The sequence below is a fragment of the Oncorhynchus mykiss genome, chromosome 18 (genome assembly GCF_013265735.2).
Source record: "Oncorhynchus mykiss isolate Arlee chromosome 18, USDA_OmykA_1.1, whole genome shotgun sequence".
NCBI lineage: Eukaryota > Metazoa > Chordata > Actinopteri > Salmoniformes > Salmonidae > Oncorhynchus > Oncorhynchus mykiss.
The window spans coordinates 25,279,555-25,303,916 of NC_048582.1; the positions used below are offsets into that span (position 1 = coordinate 25,279,555).

The 24,362-nt window shown below is 43.2% G+C and overlaps 1 protein-coding gene across 3 annotated transcripts in view; it reads right to left on the reverse strand.

Moving 5' to 3' along the window:
- Positions 1–4,400: 4,400 nt before the first annotated feature.
- Positions 4,401–24,362, reverse strand: part of LOC110495905 (double-stranded RNA-specific editase 1) — a 59,545-nt gene continuing 39,583 nt past the window's right edge. For 2 of the 3 annotated variants that reach the window (XM_036952413.1, XM_036952412.1), the window contains 9 exons: positions 16,197–16,271; positions 13,434–14,454; positions 12,266–12,380; positions 11,794–11,962; positions 11,467–11,621; positions 11,217–11,385; positions 10,113–10,294; positions 8,635–8,813; positions 4,401–8,440 (listed from right to left, as the gene is read on the reverse strand). In XM_036952413.1, the coding sequence (XP_036808308.1) occupies positions 8,264–8,440; positions 8,635–8,813; positions 10,113–10,294; positions 11,217–11,385; positions 11,467–11,621; positions 11,794–11,962; positions 12,266–12,380; positions 13,434–14,363 (2,076 nt within the window). In that variant the 5' untranslated portion in view covers positions 14,364–14,454; positions 16,197–16,271 and the 3' untranslated portion in view covers positions 4,401–8,263. The remainder of the gene's footprint in view (positions 8,441–8,634; positions 8,814–10,112; positions 10,295–11,216; positions 11,386–11,466; positions 11,622–11,793; positions 11,963–12,265; positions 12,381–13,433; positions 14,455–16,196; positions 16,272–24,362) is intronic. The other variant, XM_021571422.2, reaches the window with a different exon arrangement.

The following is a 24,362-nucleotide window of genomic DNA, read 5'->3' on the forward strand; positions in this document are numbered from 1 at the left end:
GAATGTTGTCCCACTCCTCTTCAATGGCTGTGCGAATTGGTGGAGATTGGCAGGAACTGGACAATGCTGTCGTACACGTATATCCAGAGCATCCCAAACAAACTCAATCGGTGACATGTCTGGTGAGTATGCAGGCCCTGGAAGAACTGGGACATTTTCAGCTTTCAGGAATTGTGCACATATTGTGCACAAATGAGGCCGTGTATTATCATGCTGAAACATGAGGTCATGGCAGCTGGTGAATGACAAGACATTCACCAGCTGATGGTGAATGTCTTGAGATAACATGATGTTGTCATGTTATCTCTGCCTTCAAATTGCCATCAATAAAATGCAATTATGTTTGTTGTCCGTAGTTTATGCCTGCCCATACCATAACACCACCATCACCATGGGGCACTCTGTTCACAACATTGACATCAGCAAACCACTCACTCACACAACGCCGTACACGTGGTCTGCGGTTGTGAGGTAGGTTGGACATACTGCCAAATTCTCAAAAATTACATTGGAGGAGGCTTATGGTAGAGTAATTAACATTCAATTACAGTGCATTAGGAAAGTATTCAGACCCCTTCCCTTTTTCCACATTTTGTTACGTTACAGCCTTATTCTAAAATGGATTAAATACATTTCTTCCCTCATCAAACTACACACAATACCCCACAAGGACAAAGCTAAAACAGGTTTTTAGAAATGTTAGCAAATGTATAAAAAATGTAAAACTGAAATTTACAAAAGTATTCAGACCCTTTGCTATGAGACTCGAAATTGAGCTCAGGTGCATCCTGTTTCCATTGATCATCCTTGAGGTTTTTATACAACTTGATTGGAGTCCACCTGTGGTAAATTCAATTGATTGGACATGATTTGGAAAGGCACACAACTGCCTATATGTAGTCCCATAGTTGACAGTGCATGTCAAAGTAAAAACCAAGCAATGAGGTTGAAAGAATTGTCCGTAGAGCTCCGAGATAGGATTGTGTCAAGGCACAGATCTGGGGAAGGGTACCAAAACATGTCTGCAGCATTGAAGGTCCCCAAGAACACAGTGGCCTCCATTCTTAAATGGAAGAAGTTTGGAACCACCAAGACTCTTCCTAGAGCTGGCTGCCTGGCCAAACTGAGCAATCAGGGGAGAATGGCCTTGGTCAGGGAGGAAGCCACTCCTCAATAAAAGGCACATGACAGCCCACTTGGAGTTTGCCAAAAGGCACCTAAAGGACTCTCAGGCCATGAGAAAGAAGATTCTCTGATAAAACGGAGCAAAATACAGAGAGATCATTGATGAAAACCTGCTCACAAGTGCTCAGGACCTCAGACTGGGGCGAAGGTTCACCTTCCAACAGGACAATGACCGTTAGGACACAGCCAAGACGATGCAGGAGTGGCTTCGGGACAAGTCTCTGAATGTCCTTGAGTGGCCCAGCCAGAGCCCAGACTTGAACCCGATCTAACATCTCTGGAGAGACCTGAAAATAGCTGTGCACCGACGCTCCCCATCCAACCTGACAGTGTTTGAGAGGATCTTCAGAGAAGAATGGGAGAAACTCCCCAAATACAGGTGTGTCATACCCAAGAAGACTTGAGGCTGTAATCGCTGCCAAAGGTTCTCCAACAAAGTACTGAGTAAAGGGTCTGAATACTTTGCTGAAATTTGTTAACATTTCTAAAAACCTGTTTTAGATTTTGTCATTATGGGTTACTGTGTGTAGATTGAGGAGGGGGGAAACGATTTAATCCATTTTAGAATACGGCTGTAACCTAACAAAATGTGAGAAAAGTCAAATACTTTGCAAATGTTTAAAGTGGCATTTTATTGTCCCCAGCACAAGGTGCACCTGTGTAATGGTAATGCTGTTTAATCAGCTTCTTGATATGCCACACCTGTCAGTTGAATGGATTATCTTGGCAAAGGAGAATTGCTCACTTACACTGATACAAACAAAATTTGTGCACACAATTTGAGAGAAATAAGCTTTGTATGCATATAGAACATTTCTAGGATCTTTTATTTCAGCTCATGAAACATGGGACCAACACCTTACATGTTGCATTTATATTTTTGTTCAAACACATGGTTTGATTCCATTCCATTCGCTCCTTTCCAGCCATTATTATGAGCCGTCCCCCTCTCAGCAGCCTCCAATGACTTCCAGATATGAATTTTACTCATCATTCCATAGACCTAAACACAGTATGGACATTTGAAAATCACTCTGCCCTAAGATAATAATGTTAGTAAGAAAGAGATTAAAAGGATATCTGTCAACCTCTTACACATGAGCAGGTGCAAGCTGGTGGCATTTGATGTCTTTCTCCTGTCACTGGACAGCCACACTGGAGAAAGGGCAAACCTGTAATTGTCTCAAGAAGGTCAAAATGCAAATCTTAGCCGCCACACTATCACCCATGCAGTATACTCGTGAATAAATAGACGGTCTGTTTTTTAATTATTCTGTCTGCTTCTTTTCAGACTTTTGGCCAGGCAAAAAAAAATATGAATGTTGTACATTACCTGATGTCTCCCTTATTGGCCAATGTGGTGTTGAAAAGAACAGTGGCCAGATACAGTAAACAACCACTTGAGACTATTGGACATAGCCGAACAATCTATGAAATCCCATATGTTATCCCTAGAGTATGTGTGAATGCTGTGAGGCTTTCAAATCCAGCTAGAGAATTTATGTAGGCCTTATTCATTCTAGGCATCACCTGCCTCCCTGTGGAAGGTAGACTGGAGTTCATACAGGTAGCCCAATCCTGTTGACATAAGGCTGTGTTTACACAGGCAGCCCAATTCTGATATTGTTGGAATAGAACCGAGCTGATCTGATTGATCAAAAGACAAATTAGTGAAAACAAATCTGAATTAGATCCGAATTGGGCTGCTGGTGTAAATGCAGCCTTAGATCAATGATTCATGGTAGATGGGTGGTCCCTATAGAATGATACCTATGAGCGAAGTGGATACTGGATATTGGATAACCACCATTACCAACAACCATATAAGAAGACATTGGGCCATATAAATAAATGTCTTCAAATTTCGAGAAAAACAATGTTGTCTCATTAAATATTTACTTTTACACTTCTAAAAGTGTAAGATATTTTGCAAAGAACTAGTTAATTAACCTCATGTTGTTATCTGAAATGTTGTTAAATGCCACGTAATGTCTCCAAACAATTACCTCCTGATTGCAAATGCCAAGAGCTGACATTCACATCACCTCATGCCAAGGTCAGCTCTGCAACGTAGAATTTGGCATCCTTCTTTGTAAAAAAAAATGACGTACTTGGGGATTGTATAATCTTTTTTTCAATGATGCAGGTTTTTTATTGTATTTTATTGTTTCTACTGCAAGTCGCCTATCTTCAGTTTGTGTCAGTTAATTAATCTAAAGAGCTTTTAATGCTGTCCTTGTATTTTAAATGAAACAGTTTAGTGGCATCTGTTCCACGTGGCCTGATGGTATAAATGTGTTTCTTTCTGCAGCCTCAGCAGAAAGCCTGGCATTGGCTGCGGTTCTTCAAGTCTCAGGAGACTTATTCTATGAAACAAACAACTAAGCAACGCGTAATGTGCCATCTGATATCTAATCTAAGGCTATTTGCATGGCACACTGGTTCGTTCTGTTGCGGCTTTCTCTTTTGCTGACCAATGACCAAAGTACTGTGTAGAAGTCAGCATTGTATCACCACTATTTGCAGTTGAGAATGAGATGCTCCCAAAACTAACATTAGGCCAACACAGCAGCATGGTTATAGTGCGGGTGGTATACTGCTGATGAGGATGTCCTTCTGCTCTTAGGAATGCTGCTATAGGAACTGAATGTTGTTAGGAACTCGAGTTTAGTTTTTATTGTGCAGGGCATGGGGCTGGGGCTAGGAAGGGAGGATAAACACTGCTGATGTAGGGTTCTGTCTGTTTCCTTACCATCTGTTAAGGACTAGTGCTGGATGTACGTTGGGTCCACCGCTCCATTAGGTGGGTAATGGAGGTTGATCATCATTGTCAGGGCAAATGAGCTGTGATAAATGAAAAAGATGTTCAAAAGGATGGACCACTACTGTATCCAAGTCAGGAGGTGGGAAATAAAGGGGGGAGGATGTTACAAAAGTATGCACCAGGTATAACAAATATAAATTGAAGCTATATGAACGTAAGTTTATGTCCATGTTGTATTATCAATGTCGTGCAATTGAATAGACACAATATTATTGGAAAGCCAAGAAAGTAGCTTCCATTTTGACCGTATTCTACAACCAAATAATACTGTATATTTACAGTTGTTAATTTAGAAGCCTTGTCTTTTACAATAATATAACTTGATGTATCGTTTTGGACTTTGGAGAATTGTCTCTACAATACCATGAACTGAAATAGACTGTCAAGGTCATGAAGGGAGAACCGTTTTATTTTTCACCTTTTAGAGACTTAACTTCCTGAAACATAATTTGCAGATACAACATGAAAGTGGGGAAAGTATGAAGAGCTCTCTCCACTAATCCCACTTCCCCTTGACACAGAGCCACTTCCCAGCATCATTCTTTCATTTGTCAATTTTCATTCATTCATTAATTTACAACTGTAATGGGCAAAAAACAAAACATATTTGCCACATTTCCATCTAACACACATTTACTTCTGAATTGGCAAGGAACCTGATTCTTGAGAAGGTCTCTCTCACTCTATTTTCTGTTTGTTTTGCTCCCTGTTGAGGCAGAAAGGACAGGTAATCCACGCGGAGATTATCTGGCTCTCATGTAAGCACAGGTGCAAGAGGCTGATATGACACAAAGTAGCACCCCAGCACCACCTCATGTGGAGATAGTGTTAGGGATCGTCCAGATAACATTTAAAGTCTCTGTCCAGCGTTCCAGATTTCTATGAAATATTTACCTAAAATTAAAGGTAGACTCAATGAAATGACGTTGCCACAAACAGCACTAGAGCTATTGAGATGAGCGAGATGCAACACTTCGCTCTCACACAGTATCTGCGCCTTTGCACGGGTCCGCTTCACATTGTGTAAAGCGTGGTAGCCACAGGACCAAAACAGCGGAGAAATTGAGCCTCGCGCTTCAACGCTCTCAGTTGTTGCAGAAATTGACCCACTATGCAGTTTACTTTCTGCATATATGTCATATCGCTGAGTCCACCTTTAATTAAAATATAAATTAAATAGATTATAAATAAGGATGTTAAAAAGCAGATTTCCTATGTGCCCCTGCTTGGCCTGAGTGGAAACAACAGAGTGGTTTTGGCAACAACAACAAAAAGCATACACTTGGATATAAAAGGTAGCTACAAAATCCACATGGGGCAGGGCTGCGCACAGCCTCACTTTACTATAACAGCAATAAATGCAGAATGATTTTTTTTACAAGCGTGAGTCGTATTTTTGTTTGTGGTTTCTAGGCGCTACTGTAAATTAGCTAACTAACTGCTGCTGCTACATATATCAGTCAATCACAGCTACCTAGGTTTCCTCTTGACATCCAACTTTTAACTACAAACCACAGGATTTAAAATAGAAGGGAACGGCGAGATGGTTGTTGTGTGGAGGATCTACTTTGGCTAGCTTTCTTGTTGGCTAGACAGCTAGCTAAATTAGTCTCGATAGCTAACGTTAGCTTACCGATTCTAAACAGCCAGCAGGCCAACTCTTACAAACCACAACATTTGAAATAGAAGTGACTGGCGAGATAGTTGTTGTATAGGCGTCTGTCCTGTTTGCTAACACTAGCCGCTTGTGCGCCCTCCCATAGAATTTGGGGGTTAAAAGGAAAAAGCTGCTGGACCAATCACAGACAGGCCTGTCCCGGCCAAGGAGGATGATGTCATTCTCCAAGCAAATTTCAAGCATTTTTTAAGATGGGGTTTAACTGAGTGGGTTTTCTCAAATGTATTATTTGTCCACAACTACAAGGACGAGTCAACAACATTATTTGGGTATGAGCAAACAGAATATAAGCTTTTAAATGTTGATTTTCACTGGATAGTTACTTTAATGCAAACAGAGCAGCTGCCTAGCGTCGTGTTAACACCATCGCTATTACACTATTTTCTATAAAATCATCATAGTGCCACTTTTTACTTTTCATACATTTGTCACATTTTTTAAAAGTATTGTATTGTCAATCTAATTTATTTTTTGTATTAAATAAGAAATGACTTAATGCAGTGAACTTGGTAGAAAATAGTGTATGAAATAAAGAAAGACAACTATATACAACATCTACCTATATTACCATTTATTATATTTCTCATTTATAGGTCTTTTCTCATTTTCTACATGTATGATTTTTGTTTATCTGGTTTGTTTTATTTGATTTTCCCTCATGCTTTATAGCGAGAGCTCATGCATTAGGGCCCTTATTCTAGAGACTACAGGGGACTGGGCACATCAATCAAACGGTGCATGAACCATTACAGGACGGCAAAAGACCCGGTCAAAGTTCACAGTCAACGCTCACAACTTGGTCAGAGAAAGCAAACATACGTAGAGCAGACCCCTCATAACACCCAAAGGTTGGGAGGGAGTGATCAAAAGTTATTCACAATGGTTGACCAGCCATTCACTTCTGATGCAGTTCAATTTTTTTTTTTTTTACATCACAAGTTGTGCTTGGTCCCCTTTCAAAAACTGCAATTGCCTTGATTCTTGTGGATTCTTTACAACTCTATTCAAAATAAACAAATAAGAAAACATGCCAAGTGCGGATGAGAAGTGTGACAACACAAAAGGGGAAAAAAATTACAAAATGGGCTTTTTCACGAGAGTTGTCTGATTCCAATGAGTATACTTAGATAAAGTACTGTACATGAACATTTCCGAGCCTGTTAGAAATACATTTTGGGTATATTTTCTTTTTTTGGTAACATGTTAATTGTTAAAAACGACACAGAACAGGTCAAAATGATCTACAGTTTCATACTTTTAAATTGCTACGTTAAACACAGAGATCCATTTCAATTCATTTCAAAATGAATAGTCCAAAAAGATGACATTGAGCAGTATAAAACACAGGAATCAAAATGAAGTGATCAAAAACTTAGTTAAAACAAACATTACAGATTAAAGAAACAAAAAGCAAATAAAAAATTGTCTTTGGTGAGGTAAGGCTTATGATGACAGACAAAGAAAATTTGCTCAAGTTACCTCAACACTCATGGCTAAATATGAGCTAAAATAATTTCAGTCGTTTTTTTTTTTTGTCAAGCTCCCAACAAATGCTACATGATGATAGCAAAATGTTGTCTGTGTGTTCAAATAAAAAAGCAGTACATAAAAGTCCACTGCATCTGTCTGGCAACCACAAGAGTGTGAGCCATTCTGCAATTGCATAGCAAATAACCGCACTGCAAGAATAGCCATAGAAATGTACGTCAAAGGCCATATGCACTTTAGTATAATTTACGTCATTCACTGTAAAGGGAAAAAGGAATCAAACATTTTTCAGAAGTTAATTAGGCCTACTTCAGATAGATAAAAACATGTCATTATCAGAGAGCATTCTCAATCAGATTTTTGGAATCAAAAGACACACGTATCTATCACTATTCAAAAACAAACGAGCATATCGTCCTCAGACAGTGCAATGCTTTTACATCTCACAGCGGAAACAAAGAAAAGACTGCACATGAAAAGTGCAAGAGAGGACATCAGCCTTCAAGACAAGAGGAACGGGCACAGCACTAATACTTAGGAAAAAGACAGCAAAATAGTTATTGTTATGACCACTACTGGGAGGTAAGCTTGAACGCTTTCTATATATTTGGCATAATCATACAGTGGGTGTAGACAAGGTTTGTCTGTAGATAGCCAACTGATTTCAGTTGATTTTTTGCATGTATTGATTTATAAAATGTAATCAACAAAATCCGTTTAAAAAATCCCAGGTTTCCAGTTGTACAGCTGTCGTATGTCACGTTAGGTTACTAGTGTAAGTGGAATGAACGACATTAAACTAACAAAACATCGATAACAATCATTCTGTTGACACGAACAATAATGAAAACAAGGCTTTTTACAGTAAGTCATTGAGAAAAACAACAAGACAAAATTCAATGTCTTAACGGTGAAAAGTGGAGTGATCAGGAGAGGGAACAAGGGTTGGGCGAGTGTCGTCCACACACAGAACAAATAAAGTCGAAACAGCTGGTAGGAGTAGTATCGTCATCTGAGCCTCCCTCTTCCTCCCGTGACAACAATTTTAGAACGACATAGTTATTCTATTTCTATGAAAAAAAATCCACTCAGGACTGGAGTGAGAACTGGTCCTGTTCGATAGGCTTCTTGACCCAGGCTCCCAGTCCTGCCTTGTGGAATTCCTTGGTCAGAGTCTGCTTGGCAGCATGGTACTCCAACGCTGCCTGTTTGGCGTCATGGTACAAGCTGGGTTTGGCACCTTTGATTCTCAGAGTCTGTGAAAGCTAAAAGGAAGAGAGAGGTTTTAATTGGACAAGAATAAAACACAGTAAGAAATGATTCAACGATCAAGTGAACAAACAGAATGTTAAACCATTTAAATTGAGTTATTGGAACATAATAAGTCCCAACTACCCAGCCATGCACAGCAACAGCTACATGAGAGTATATATGGTGTTGTGGGGGTTAAGTAGCCTACCTTGCAGTATAGGCGCACCCAGCGGCTGTAGAGGGCGTGCTTGCAGAGCCTCGAGGGCCGTCCCAAGTCGTCCTTGCCTGTCATGGCGTTGATAACCTCCAACCCCTGGTCTCCCACAGCCCAGTTCACACTGAAGTTAGGCGCTTTACCCGGTTGCCGTGCTTCTGCGTTGCTTATTCCTGCAAAGAAGAGAAAGTGACATAAAAAGATTCCTTTGTGAGATATACAGTACCTGTCAAAAGTTTGGACACACCTACTCATTCAAGGGTTATTCTTAATTTTTTTACATTGTAGAATAATAGTGAAGACATCAAAACTATGAAATAACACATGGAATCATGAGGTAATTTTATATTTGAGATTCTTCAAAGTAGCCACCATGTGCCTTGATGACAGCTTTGCACACTTTTGGCATTCTCTCAACCAGCTTCTTGAGGTAGTCAACAGTAATGCATTTCAATTAACATGTGTGCCTTGGTAAAAGTTATTTTGTGGAATTTCTTTCCTTCTTGATGTGTTTGAACCAATCAGTTGTGTTGTAACAAGGTAGGGGTGGTATACAGAAGATAACCATATTTGGTGAAAGACCAAGTCAATATTATGGCAAGAACAGCTCAAATAAACAAAGAGAAACAACAGTCCATCATTACTTTAAGACATGAAGGTCAGTCAATGTGGAAAATTTCAGTGCAGTCGCAAAAACCCTCAAGCGCTATGATGAAACTGGCTCTCATGAGGGCCGCCACAGGAAAGGACGACCCAGAGTTACCTCTGCTGCAGAGGATAAGTTCATTAGAGTTACCAGCCTCAGAAATGGCAGCCCAAACAAATGCTTCACAGACTTTTAGTAACAGACACATCTCAACATCAACTGTTCAGAGGAGACTGCATGAATCAGGCCTTCATAGACGAATTGCTGCAAAGAAACCACTACTAAAGGACACCAAAAAGAAGAAGAGACTTGCTTGGGCCAAGAAACACGAGCAATGGACCACCTTCTTTGTGAGACACAGAGTAGGTGAACGGATGATCTCTGCATGTGTACAGTAGTTCCCACCGTGTACCACGGAGGAGGTGTGATGGTGCTTTGCTGGTGACACTGTTAGTGATTTATTTAGGATTCAAGGCACACTTAACCAGCATGGCTGCCACAGCATTCTGCAGCGATACGTCATCCCGTCTGGTTTGCGCTTAGTGAGACTATCATTTGTTTTCCAACAGGACAATGACCCAACACACCTCCAGGCAGTGTAAGGGCTATATGATTTCATGTGTGTTATTTCATAGGTTTGATGTCTTCACTATTATTCTACAATGTAGAAAATAGAACAAATTAAGAAAAACCCTTGAACGAGTAGGTGTGTCCAAACTTTTGACTGGCACTGTATGTTGTTCAGGACAGTCCAGGGGCTGTTGTCTGACATAAACTACGTAGGAGGAGGATGTAGGATGAGTAAGACGACAGCCAGACCCCTTACCGCTCAGAAGTGGCCGGTTGAGGTTGAACGTCTGAGGCAGGTCCTCAATGTCAGCGATCCTCTGGTACATGGCTCTGGAGAGGTGGTCTGCGTGGTACAGGCTGCCCAGGATAATGCTGGAGAAGTAGACGGGCTCTGTGAAGTAACACATCAGAGAGCCCTGGATCCCTACTACGTTCCACCTGAGAGAAGGGCGGCAGCGAGAAGTGGTGTTCATAGGGAGGCACTGCTTTTTTTTTTGAGTCACATGACCTTTTGAGTCACATGACCTTTTGAGTCTCACCACCACAAAGCACAGACGTTCCCGAGCGCAAGATATGACTAAGACCCAAGGCTAAGTTTAAAAACTCTTGACATTTCGGATTTTACCCTGAACATTTTGCTCAATCTGAACGTAGAGGTTGAATTTGAAAGTGTCTACTTGTACCAGGTTTTTCACCACCTGATAATGCATCCTGGGTTGAAGAAAATAATATGTAATAGCCTCTCAGTTGGACATTTTCTATTTTTCGAACATTAAGCTCCACTTTTAGTGATGAAGGGTGTTTATTGCCTGGAGTCAGATGCTATTCAAATGATTCTGATTAGTGCATTCCTCAGGCTAGCTACCCTCGCTCAAGTCCCAATCACTTGTGTATCATTCTGCCAACAGAGCAGTGCTACAGGTGTGATTATGCTAGAGCCGTGATTAGCCCTTTGATTAATCTCCACGGAAATGGCTTCCCTGCTGGGAGTGCCCTAGGAACTGTAACAGCTCGTCAAACTGCAGGTGTGTAATCATGAACAATATTGTTGATTACACACTTAAAATCTCAGTAAAGGTTGTTAGATTGTTCCTTCAAGGCTTGTTCTCTGGGCCTTTTTATCTCCATGTGATTTGCTCAAGCAAAAGCCTTTGCGGCTGTCTCTGACTTGTGAAAAGTCGGACAAAGTTCACAATAATGGCATAAATGGTAGATTTACATTGTTGGTGTTTTTATGAATATCACATGTAAATCTTCATTCCATGAAAATGACTAGACACCTTCTGTATGGTTACAGTTTGACTGGTTGTCGAACTGTAGACAAAGTAAAAAAGGAGGGGTGTCAAAGAGAGACACAGACCTGGCAATCTTGTCACTGCAGGACATGGTGAGCAGCCTCTCTCCCTGCAGTACTCCGTCCCAGGTCTGGATGGTGTTACTGACTTTCACAGGGATGGTCCCCTCCCCAGACTCTATCTTGGTCCTCAGCTGACCACGAGCCTTCCTGTTAGGGTGCCTGTCTCCCTGATCTGTGGATGAAATGGAAAGGGAATAAGAAGAAGCATGTTTAAAATGAAGAAGAAGAAGAGCCACCTAGGGAGAAGTCTTACCCTCGAAGGCAGCCTCGTGGGGTGAGAAGATGCGTGCGTCTCCGCAGGGCGACGTGCTGATGTACAGGTGGAACTGCACGTTGTCCTTCAGACGGAAGCCCTGCTTGTTCTCGCACCTCGTGAATATCGACTTCTGCTGCTCCTCTCTGTTGTTACTATGGCAGACGGACAGACAGACAGACAGACGGGACAGACGGACGCGTGGTAAGAAAAGGGTAACCGTTTCTCTACATTGGCATTTGTTTCTTCCGGTAAAAATATATTTTTTTGAGTCTTGTTGACCAGTCAGTTTCTACTAACCCAGTCTCCGTGGTTACAGTGACTTACCTGAGGAAGTGTTCCAGCTGTGCGTACAGGTACCTAAGGAGGGAACGACGAGCAATGATCTCAGCATGGCAGTCGTTCAAAGCCAGGCCGCGGTCGCTCATGTACTCGCCGTTTATACACTTGGTCCCCGTGGAAACACAGATCACTTGTGCCTCCTTGACATCGGTGCCTGGGTGAGATGTGTGGATTGTGAGACAAAAATGGTTTAAAATGGTATATCAACGACATTGTCTACTGAATACAGTGTATCATTTGTTCTTCTTGTTTCATGATGCAGTGATAAAATCAACTAGGAAATGTGAATTGATACCTAATCCACAATGTAAATTACACAAACATCTTTTGTGATCAGTCTCTAATGAAACCCCCCGTTGTGATCCATGCAGCACCAGCGGGGCTCTCTCGATTTGACAGAGAGTCAGAGATTAACAATCAGGTTGAAGTAAAAAAAAGAAAGTTATTCTAACAGTACCTGTTGTCATGACAATGCCTGCTAGGACTTTCCGTCGTGCGTGAGGGGATGTGAAGTTATCCGTCAGCTCACTGAACTTGTCAACTACCAGACCGGACACAGCATCAGCTAGAACCTGAAATAACCACCAAGCAGAGCATGAGATACCGAGGTTCTGCATCATAACATCAGAAGAAAAACCCAGGCCATAAAACCAGAGACTAAACCTCGACAGAATAGAAAAGTTTAAACGTTACGACGATCACCTTCTGGCTTATCATATAGCTCTGATGAAACATCTATGATCAATTGAAAATCTAACCACAACCTCCACACGAATGTGTACATTAGAAATCACAGAGGCAATGACAACCCATTGTACTCCTAAGAGACACTGCTTTCTCAAACTGAAGCTCAGGTAGCAGAACAGGAGACAGGCTAGTGCAGTATAATAGATTCGAGGTGCCTACTTCTTCAGGGATCAGACATACCTACTGTAGATAAAAGGGTTTAGATAGGGATGAGTGACAGACAAGACACCCGGGAGCTTAAACGCTGCAACGCAAATCATCCGTCCGCTTCATTGACTGATCTGTTCTTAAACAGGCCAACGGAGCAGGCAGCTTGTCTGATCAATAGGTATGTTTGAATAGCATTCGGGAGCTGATGTTAATTAAGATTGCAGTTTAATTTACCTTGCCTCGTCAGTCGCTATCTCAGGCAGGAGGGATTAGGGGTACGGGATTAAGTGACGTGTAAATAGATTTGAGTGTACACAATGCAACGTGGAACGCTCAAGGCTGTAATGCACCACTGTCTCTCAAAGCCTCGTCTCCCTTTTCAATTAAGCCCTGTCAGAGGCTTATAATGAGCTGGTTAAACCATTAGGTCAATTAAACTCAGAGTAGTTCATAGGAAGTGAACACTGAATACTGCCTGCAATGCAGGATGGACCAAACTGACATATGTGACCATTGCCCTTTTATTTCATGGGGTTAAACCACCCAGATAGAGTTAAGAAGAGTCTCTGCATACTACTACAATTGTTATACTGCTCCACAAGATGTTGGATGGGGAGAGGGAGTTTGTGCCATAGAGTCAAAGTAAAGCTTTTCAAATAACCATATGAAACAAGCATGTCATCCAACAGTCTCTGAGTGAACGTGATGTTGGGAGTAGTAGTTCTTACCTGTGGCAGGTGCAGTTGCAGGCCCTCTCTGGGTATGGGCTGTCTGGACGGTGTCTGGTCTAGTTGCATGTTAAAGAGGGCAGAGAGAGCAGCCTGCGCCGCACGGGCCTTGGCCAGCTTCTTATTGCGCCCTGAGCCTTGGAACGTCTGTGTGTCCACCACCACGGACATGGCAAAGTTCTTGGCGTGGCTCTCTCCACTCTCTGACACAAAGTCGTACTTCAGCCCGGGTCGTAGTTCGTTGAGGATCATGACAGGGTTCTTGGCAATAGCGGGGGAGACGAAGGCCGGGACGGAGGCGGTGAGTGGTAGGCCTAACGAGGACTGACTCAGGCCGGTAGCACCTGAGCTCCCTAGCAGGGGGTATTCTACTAGTCCCAGGGAGCTGAAGGAGCCATTGGTACCGTTAGAACCCAGGTAGAAGGACTCCTCCGGAGGGGCCGGGGTCTCAAACCCATTAAACAACATGTCCGGGAAGTCAGCCTGGTCGGAGGTAAAGTCTGTGTTGACCGTTAGCGTCCGACCCATTGCCATGTGCGCCTCAGAGGCGTTGGGGAACTGAACGAACGACCGCAGAGCCTTCTCAGCTGAGTTGAGCTTAGCCTTCTTCTTGGTGGGGCCGGAGCCCTCGAACAGCTGCCCATTGACCTCCACAGTCATGACGAACACGGGCGCGTGGACCGGACCGGTCTGAGACAGCAGCTTGTACTGCAGTCCAGGCTTGATCTCATTCAGCTGCATCAGGGCATTTTTGGGCAGAATGGGCCCGGGCATTTTCTTACGTTTCTTGGGCCTGTACTTGTTATTGTGATGCCCGTTATTACCCTCTTCTAAGGGACGCTTCCTGCCCCCTCCACAACCTGCACTGCCCCCATTAGGGAGGTGAGCTGCCCCCTCACCCCCCAACCCCTCCTTGGAGGAGGAGACCATGTTGTCCAGGTTGCGGTTTTCCTTAACGTCGGTGCTGCTGGAACCTGCGGTGCCCAGAAAGAGTAACTTACAACGCCTTCGTTGCAGGATCTTGTAAATGTAAAATTTATAGATTCCTTTATCTCTCTTTGTAACTGGACAAGTGATGTGTGTTCCTTTGTATGTTAGATTTTCAAAGCAGTCATTACAGAAAACAGTGTATGTTAAATACACAGTAATATTAGTATCAACATTAACCTTCAATACAATCCAAGGGGGGCCTGAAAAAAACTTGAGGAAAGGACAGATTTCTGAGGAAAATCTTCATAGTTTTTTTTCTGTATTTTTCAGAATAAGCACTACCAAAGACATGGGCAGCGTAAATACAAAAGTAGCCCCGCCAAAATGTCTAAACATTTCAGTGTTAATCTATTCATCTGTGTTATTGAAGAATGGGCTGAAAACATCTAGAAATGTCCCGTGAAGGGCTGCATGACCAATTTAACTGTAAGGCTTGTATAAATCATGGTATCAATAAATTAGGTGTAGCTGTGGTTGAGGGAACACATATCGCCACGTCCTGATTATAAAGCTGATGGAACTGGGTGTAAATTTTCATTTATAACATCCTCCAGCAAAAGCTCGATAGGTTACTCCTTTCGGCGCTCAGGGATTAAATACATCCTTGGACAAAATGCAGGAGGAGAGAAGAAGGTAGCGACAAAGGGCTTGGAAAGAAGAGGGACAACATAAGGATATCGCCACCTCCCCAAAATGGAGACAAACAAACAAGTGTTTTCTGGGATTTTCATGCACCACTGCAGTCAAAAATGTATTCAAATAATAATTGTATTTTCATTTTACTTAGCTCTGGATCAAGTTGCATATCATCATTTTCTAAAACAAAGTTTACAGAGTATATATATATATATCAGATTGTTTTGTATGACTAGGCTGGTGGTTGTGGTAAAGTAAATAACAAGCATGCAAGAGAAAATATAAACTGTAAAAAACACAATGCGCAACAGGAGTGATTACAACCCCGTTGGGAAAGAGATTTTTAAACAACAGAGCATTGTGATTGATCACGCCACGACAACACTGTCCGTCGCCAACCATGCTCAGTTCTGACCCAGACACACATACACACAAACACATCCACCAGAAAGCCCTTGAGTAACCTTGGCAACGTATGCTCGTCGGCCTGCCAACAACCCTCCCTGCAGCGAGGACGTCCCTGACCAACACAGTAATCCAAGTGAGCCCCCGTCTGGGTTGGGCTTGGTGTAACAGGGAAGTGGGAGGATTAGGGTTGCCCTAACGCATAACATGTCCTAACATCATAACTGTCAAGTGTGTAATGGGATCCGCATGATGTTCCTGGGCCAAAGTACTGAATTCAACATTTGCTCCATACTGTGGGCATAGATACATAAAGCCCCTCACTCTCTCAGTACCTTACAACATGAGAAAGCCTCATTGGGCTTGGGGGAAAAAATGTTTTGTTGCCAAACCCTGTACTTTGACTATAGAAAGAGCAACCTTTCCTCAATAACCCTAACAGGCTTGTTGCAGGCAGTTTAAGGGTGAACTAGAACTGCTCTCGGAACCTAAAGGAGGTACTCCTTCCAATCAGGAAGAGGAGATTTAATACATCTATAGGCCTACAATTCTCCTCCCTGGATTCCTTCCAATAATGTGGTGTTACTGGTAACAGTATCCAACTTGAAAACATATAACCAAGTAAATAATTTTGCACAACTAGGGATATTCTACTATTAGTATGTGTAAACACTTCACAAGCAAAACAGCATTACGGCAAGCAGAGGGACCAGTGTAGTGAAATAAACTCACTCATGCTCTCTTCTTCATCTCCCTCCATGGTGAAGAACCTTGGCTGGTTACGGGGCTGCTTCACACCAGCTCGACCTGTAAAAAACACACACACACACACACACACACACACACACACACACACACACACACACACATCAGAAAGGAATCAAGAGATATCCTGCTATACAGCGCATTCGGAAAGTATTCAGACCAATTGACTTTTTGTTCCACATTTTGTTACGTTCTGGACTTATTCTAAAATTGATTGATTTTTTTTCTTCCTCTCATCAATTTACACACAATACCCCATAATGACATAGCAAAAACAGGTTTAGATTTTTTTTGCAAATGTATTAAAAATAAAAACTGAAATATGACAGTACTTTGTTGAAGCAGCTTTGGCAGCGATTAGAGCCTTGAGTCTTCTTGGGTATGACGTTACAAGCTTGGCACACCTGCATTTGGGGAGTTTCTCCCATTCTTCACTTCAGATGCAATCAAGCTCTGTCAGGTTGGATGGGGAGAGTCATTGCACAGCTATTTTCAGATCTAACCAGAGATGTTCAATCGAGTTCAAGTCCGGGCACTGGCTGGGCCACTCAAGGACATTCAGAGACTTGTCCTGAAGCAACTGTGTTGTCTTGGCTGTGTGCTTAGGGTTGTTGTCCAGTTGGAAGGTGAACCTTCGCTACAGTCTAAGGTCCTGAGCGCTCTGGAGCAGGTTTTCATCAAGGATCTCTCTGCACTTTGCTCCGTTTATCTTTTCCTCGATCCTGACTAGTCTCCCAGTCCCTGCCGCTGAAAAACATCCCCACAACATGACGCTGCCACCACCATGCTTCACTGTAGGGATGGTGCCACATTTCCTCCAGATGTGATGGTTGGCATTCAGGCCAAATAATTCAATCTTGGTTTCATCAGACCAGAAAATCTTGTTTCTCATGGTCTGAGTCCTTTAGGTGCCTTTTGGCAAGCTCCAAGCTGGCTGTCATGTGCCTTTACTGAGAAGTGGCTTCCGTCTGGCCACTCTACTATAAAAGCCTGATTGGTGGAGTGCTGCAGAGATGGTTGTCCTTCTGGAAGGTTCCCCCATCTCCACAGAGGAACTTTGGAGCTTTGTCAGACTGACCATCGGGTTCTTGGTCACCTCCCTGACCAAGGCCCTTCTCCCCTGATTGCTGTGTGGCTGGGCGGCCAGCTCTAGGAAGAGTCTTGGTGGTTCCAAACTTCTTCCATTTAAAAATGACGGAGCAACTGTCTTCTTGGGGACCACCAATGCCGCAGAAATGTTTTGGTACCCTTCCCCAGGTCTCATAGAAAAGTGTCGTTATACTTATGTAAATAAGGTATTTCTGTTTTTATTTACTCTTCCTTTAAGGTTAATCTTAGAGTATATATTATACATACAGTACCAGTTAAAAGGGTTTTTCTTTATTTTTACTATTTTCTACATTGTAGAATAATAGTGAAGACATCAAAACTATGAAATAACACATATGGAATCATGTAGTAACCAAAAAAGTGTTAAACATATTTTAGATTATTCAACAAAGTAGCCACCCTGTGCCTTGATGACAGCGTTGCACACTCTTGGCATTCTCTCAACCGGCTTCATGAGTAACGCTTTGCCAGCAGTCTTGAAGTTGTTTCCACATATGCTGAGCACTTGTTGGCTGCTTTTCCTTCACTCTGCGGTCCAACTCCTCCCAAACCATCTCTATTGGGTTGAGGTCGGGGGATAGTGGAGGCCAGGTTATTTGATGCAGCACTCCATAACTCTCCTTGGTTAAATAGCCCTTACAGCCCTGCAGGTGTGTTTTGGGTCATTGTTCTGTTGAAAAAACAAATGATAGTGCCACTAAGCGCAAACCAGACGGGATGGCGTATCGCTGCAGAATGCTGTGGTAGCCATGCTGGTTAAGTATGCCTTGAATTAAAAAAAAATCACTAACAGTGTCACCAGCAAAGCACCCCCACACAATCACACCTCCTCCTCCATGCTTCACGGTGGGAACCACACATGTAGAGATCATCCTACTCTGTGTCTCACAAAGACACGGCGGTTGGAACCTAAAATCTCAAAGTTGGACTCATCAGACCAAAGGACAGATTTTCACCAGTCAATGTCCATTGCTCGTGTTTCTTGGGCCAAGTAAGTCTCTTTTGCTTATTGGTGTCCTTTAGTAGTGGTTTCTTTGCAGCAATTCAACTATGAAGGCCTGATTCACGCAGTCTCCTCTGAACAGTTGATGTTGAAATGTGTCTGTTACTTGAACTCTGTGAAGCATTTATTTGGGCTGCAAATTCTGAGGCTGGTAACTCTAATGAACTCATCCTCTACAGCAAAGGTAACTCTGGGTCTTCCTTTCCTGTAACGGTCCTCATGAGAGCCAGTTTCATCATAGCGCATGATGTTTTTTTGTGTCTGCACTTGAAGAAACGTTCAAAGTTCTTGAAATCTTTGGCATTGACTGACCTTCATGTCTTAAAGTAATGATGGACTATCATTTCTATTTGCTTATTTGAGCTGTTCTTGGTCTTTTACCAAATAAGGCCATCTTCTGAATACCACCCCTACCTTGTCACAACACAACTGATTGGCTCAAACACATTAAGAAGGAAAGAAACTCCACAAATGAATGAGTAGGTGTGTCCAAACGTTTGACTGGTACTGTCCATATTCAGCATCTGGACTAATCCTGTCCATGCCGACTGACCATATAGGTCTGGGCAGTCTTTAGTGACTTTAATATCTGTCCCATTATCGCTTGGTTTTGACTAGCTCAGCGTTTCCCATACTGAAATAAAATCAATTCAATTGCGCCTGGTTCATAGAGCCACTAGACGCAGTTGTAATAAACAGAGAAGTTCCTGTTTCCTTCCTACAAATGTGTCTCTATCTTTTAAAACCGTTTAAAGCTAGAAAATATTATGACCCCGTCCCTGAAAGGTAAGACTCTCAGGAACACTTAGTTGTCTTCTGTTTCCCTCTACAAGCCGCACAGGACTCGGAATGGACCGGACTAGACACGAAATCAGACAGCGGGGAAAAGAATGAGGCATTCTTTCCTACAGAGAAGATCATACAAAAGTACGGCCTGATGATCTTCTGAACTTCCCAATGCCGTTCCGGTGCAATTCAGTCACTTCCTTCAGATTGAAATATTGTCAAAAGTACTATCAGACTGATTTGTAATGAACTGTCATAGCCCCCCCCCCCCCCCAAAAAAAAATGTAAGTAAACATTAGCTGTTGATTACATAACTTGGTGGGGAAACCCTGTTGGGGAAACCCTGAACTAGCTCTTCTGGAAAATGCTGCAGTTCACACACTACACAGTACAGTAGCCAATGTTGTTCATTTGAGAATACACAGGAAGTCCTCCAGAAATATAATACCTCAATTATATTTCCCCAGACAGCCATGAAAAAAAAATGTAATGTTAAAAATACAGTATCAATACTACAGTGTATAAGACTGAAACCCACTGACGGAACGGAGTATCGGATGTCTGAAAATAGTGTAACCCGAACAAATGTGCATGACAGTGATAGCAACTGTAGCAAGCAACGGGGCCGAGCGATATACCCCTGCCATCGGGAGGAAACTACCGGTGTTCATCTCAGATACTATATCAACCCACAAACAGACGGAGCGAATAAGTAACGGAGAGAGGGAGGAGGAGAGGAGAAAGGAGAGAGAGAGTAAATCAATATCATAATTGTAAAACAGAGAAACAGCCTCAAGCTAATCGAACTCACCTGTTAAATTTTACACGGGGCATTTCTCCAGCCAATCAACCCTACAGTCACAGAGCATTAATAAGGAAGCTGTTGCACATATTCGTTTGCCGAGGAAATCATATAACGAAATAGTGACTGAATCTACAGTTTTACACATCAGTCAATACAAGCTGTATTGTATCGGGCATACTGTCGTTTCCCCAATACTCATCTCCACAATCTATCTTGACCAAAACCAAGAAACGTGGAAAAGTAGTCGCCTGTTCTCTCTATTCCTCCCAGTGGGATTAAATAGGGTGTTAGATTTGTATTCTGCCCCCCCCCCCCCCGGGTCTGTGGTGTGGCGATAACAACATAACACTTCTGTAGAGGGAAGAGTAGCCAACAGAATGAGATGCAATAACTTCATAGGAACACTGAGCGGGGAAAAGCAATTGCATTGGCGGGCCACAGAAACTCAGTGTTGTCCACACAGCTCTTCTTCAGAAGAGAGGGGAGAGACCCTTGAAGGACAATTGCAAATAGGCCCGGGAAGAAGCAGAGATTTCTAATGCACATTTTCAGAGTTTCAGAGAGTGGATATATCCAACTAGGACCACGGCAGCACCTATTGCTCAAACATACCATTTCAAAACACTACTGGAGTAATCTCGACACACTTTATTTAATTTTTTTTTTGGGGGGGGGGGGGAATAAATGACTGAAGGTTTCAAATAGAAACAATAATATTTTGATATAAATACTTCACATAGACCGGGACAGTATAATTGGTGTCCCCTCTCTCAAAAGGAACCAAGTGCTAAGTCCTCCTGCAGATGAGAGAAAAGGGAGGGAATTGAATGAAGATGATCTGTGATTGCCGCAGAAGCATTTATTTGGTGCCGTTGCCTTGAAGCGGTTGCATTTGATAAGCATTCCCACAGAAAAGCAGCCTGCTAAATCTATCCAATCAGGCCAGCCACTACAGACGGAGTGATTGAGGAACACAGACTCCATATCCCTTCGGTAATGACACTTTCAAGAGGAAGCGGGTGCAGACACAACTAGATATAGAACACATCAAAATGTCCAACTGAAAAGTTTTTGCTTTTTTACAACTTTTCTCATTCAATGACAATGAGAAAAGACAATACTATTTGGGAGCAAACGGGCACGTTTGTTGTTGTCGTCAACCTGAAAGCAGAGTAGATAATAGTAGATAATAGAGACCGTTCACTTAGACAGCGCTTCTGCCACCTTATTGAGTCAAATCAAATCAAAGTTTATTTGTCACGTGCGCCAAATACAACAGGTATGTAGACCTTACAGTGAAATGTTTACTTACAGGACCTCACCAACAGTGCAATTTGTAAGATACAAATAGGTATGAGGTGAACAAAAATAAAAGTAAAGAAATAAAAAACAACAGTAAAAAGACAGTGAAAAATAACAGTAGCGAGGCTATATACAGGCACCGGTTAGTCAGGCTGATTGAGGTAGTATGTACATGTAGGTATGGTTAAAGTGACTATGCATATATGATAAACAGAGAGTAGCAGTAGTGTAAAAGAGTGGTTGGCGGGGGGGTAGCCATTTGATTACCTGTTCAGGAGTCTTATAGCTTGGGGGTAAAAACTGTTGAGAAGCCTTTTGTTCCTAGACTTGGCGCTCCGGTACCGCTTGCCATGCGGTAGTAGAGAGAACAGTCTATGACTGGGGTGGCTGGAGTCTTTGACAAGTTTTAGGGCCTTCCTTTGACACCGCCTGGTGTAGAGGTCCTGGATGGCAGGAAACTTAGCCCCAGTGATGTACTGGGCCGTACGCACTACCCTCTGTAGTGCCTTGCAGTCGGAGGCCAAGCAGTTTCCGTACCAGGCAGTGATGCAACCATGCTTTCGATGTTGCAGCTGTAGAACCTTTTGAGGATCTGAGGACCCATGCCAAATCTTTTTAGTTTCCTGAGGGGGAATAGGTTTTGCCCTCTTCACCACTGTCTTGGTGTGTTTGGACCATTCTAGTTTGTTGGTGATGTGGACACCAAGGAACTTGAAGCTCTCAAACTGCTCCACTACAGCCGCGTCGATGAGAATGGAGGCGTGCTCGGTCCTCCAATCATCATACGTTGAGGGATATGTTGTTATTCTGGCACCACCCGGCCAAGTCTCTGTCCTCTTCCCGATAGGCTGTCTCGTCGTTGTCGGTGATTAGGTCTACCACTGTTGTGTCGTCTGCAAACTTAATGATGGTGTTGGAGTCGTGTCTGGTCACGCAGTCGTGGGTGAACAGGGAGTACAGGAGGGGACCGAACACACACCCCTGAGGTGATCCAGTGTTGAGGATCAGGGTGGCAGATCTGTTGCTACCTACCCTCACTACCCGGGGGCGGCCCGTCAGGAAGTCCCGGATCCAGTTGCAGAGGGAGGTGTTTTGTGCCAGGATCTTAGTGATGAGCTTTGAGGGCACTATGGTGTTGAACGCTGAGCTGTAGTCAATGAAGCTATTAAATGACATTGCTCACATTTCTTCCTATACCCCTTTTGCCTACCCCTTCCTGCCTGCCTGTCAGAGAGCCATCACTTCCCTAGCAACCCCCCCCCCCCCCCCCCCCTCCCGTCTTAAGCTGTAGCGCTCACCGTGAGACAGCAGCGCTCGCCTTCCAGGACGATAAGGGACGCGACGCTGCTGTTATTCACATTAGGTTAATCACCAAACTGCCACTCTACATGTCATCCAGCAGGCAGGAAACGTATGAATGAATGAATGACCAGATAATTATCATCGCTGCTTTCTGGGCTGAAACAAACGTTGACGGGAAGGTTTTACTGTGACACTCTTAGCTAGGGATTAGGGACCTTGCTTTCCTGGCTGTAGGGGGCGGTGACTGAACGGTCACTTCCTGGAGAGTGGCCTTTCCATGACAGGTGTCCGAGGTCAAGGGAGAGGAAGTGTCATATTTGCATCACTGAAGATTAATGGAGGTCTGGGTTAAGTTACAGTCTTACTCATTACTTTGTATAAATGTCATCTTTGTTTGGTTTGCTCTCACTTTCAAGTGGACAAATGCTGAATGAAGCACCAGGTCTATGATGTTTCATATTGCCTTGACCCTGCATGAACAGATCAGTTTAGCTGAGTGATGAAGCATGTGTCAGCGCCAAAATGAGCTCTCGCTGAAACAAGGTGTCTGTAGCTAGTGATATCCAACCTTGCTATAATGGTATCATCCATCCAGACCCCATACAGCCACCCAGCTGCACCACGTCCTATTCCACTAACATGGTGCTGGAGGCAACTGCGTGGCTGTTGGCTCAACATGTGTCAGATTCATAATGGCCAGGCACAGGGAGCCAGATGGGTATTAAAGAAAGGGCAGTGGCCATGGCTGCCATAGCCTCCAGAATAGGTTTCATTAGGAATATAGTAGCTCTTTGTCAGCAGTCAGCACCATGGACAGCGCTAGTGCTGCACAGCTCCTAGCACAGCAGGCCACTGAATTGGCCAGAACCATAGCAATAAGCATATGGTGTGGTAATGTGCCCATTGCTATATTTCTCCTAGGCCACATACATAGCTGTAGACTGCTAGGGGCCACAGCTGAGCTAATATTCAATGTAGGGGAACAACAACAACCAGAATCAGCAGGGTGGTCAATGCACATTCCAGGAAGGGAAATCAGCAGGATATGAATGTTGCTCTTAGTGCTAGGCGCTGGTGGACAGGGCTGAGAAGAGGGTCTTTACCTTCCTTTCTTTGACACATATGTTATTGCACAGTGCTACATACAGAGTGGTTTTGTTAACCATATGCCTCCTATATTCTTTATGGCAGTCAGCTTTCCCAGGGTTTTTTCTAAGAGCCTGGTTTTAGAGTCTTAGTAGGACGACACACAAGAATTATACACACAACAGTGAACGGTGCACACCATAGTAAGTAAATCACATAAGTGAACCAAGTAGAACCAAGAAAGCCTTGTTGTTAAGCGGCTTTGGTTGTACGAAGACCAGAGCTGGCTTTTGTGTTAACCAAACCAGCCTCTCTCTCAGCCTGAACAGTGTAATCTCGTCTCTCCGCGTGACAAGAAGTGGCCTTGTACCCCCGCCGCCACTCAACTCCTTCCTCCCGAACATTAGCGCTGACAATGTTATCAGGCCGCCGAGCCCTGGAGCCTCGCTGGAAATGCCTGCTGCGTGCTTTGTGTGTGCTGGATTGACGGAGACCAAGGATTAGGTTGTCATTCGCTCACAAAGATAATGGGCGACAGAATTTAGCTAGGGCGGGAATGAGAAAATGTCAACAAATGTAGTTATCTGTGAGTGAGTTTGTGGACACACGTTTGAAGAAAAAGGAAGTAGGGAGACAGACTTCAAGGATTTGGAGTGGCATTCTGTTCACTGTCAAAGCTCACAGATATCAACACTGGATTGTATCCACAGCCTGTATAGCCTCTGTTAGCCATTCATGT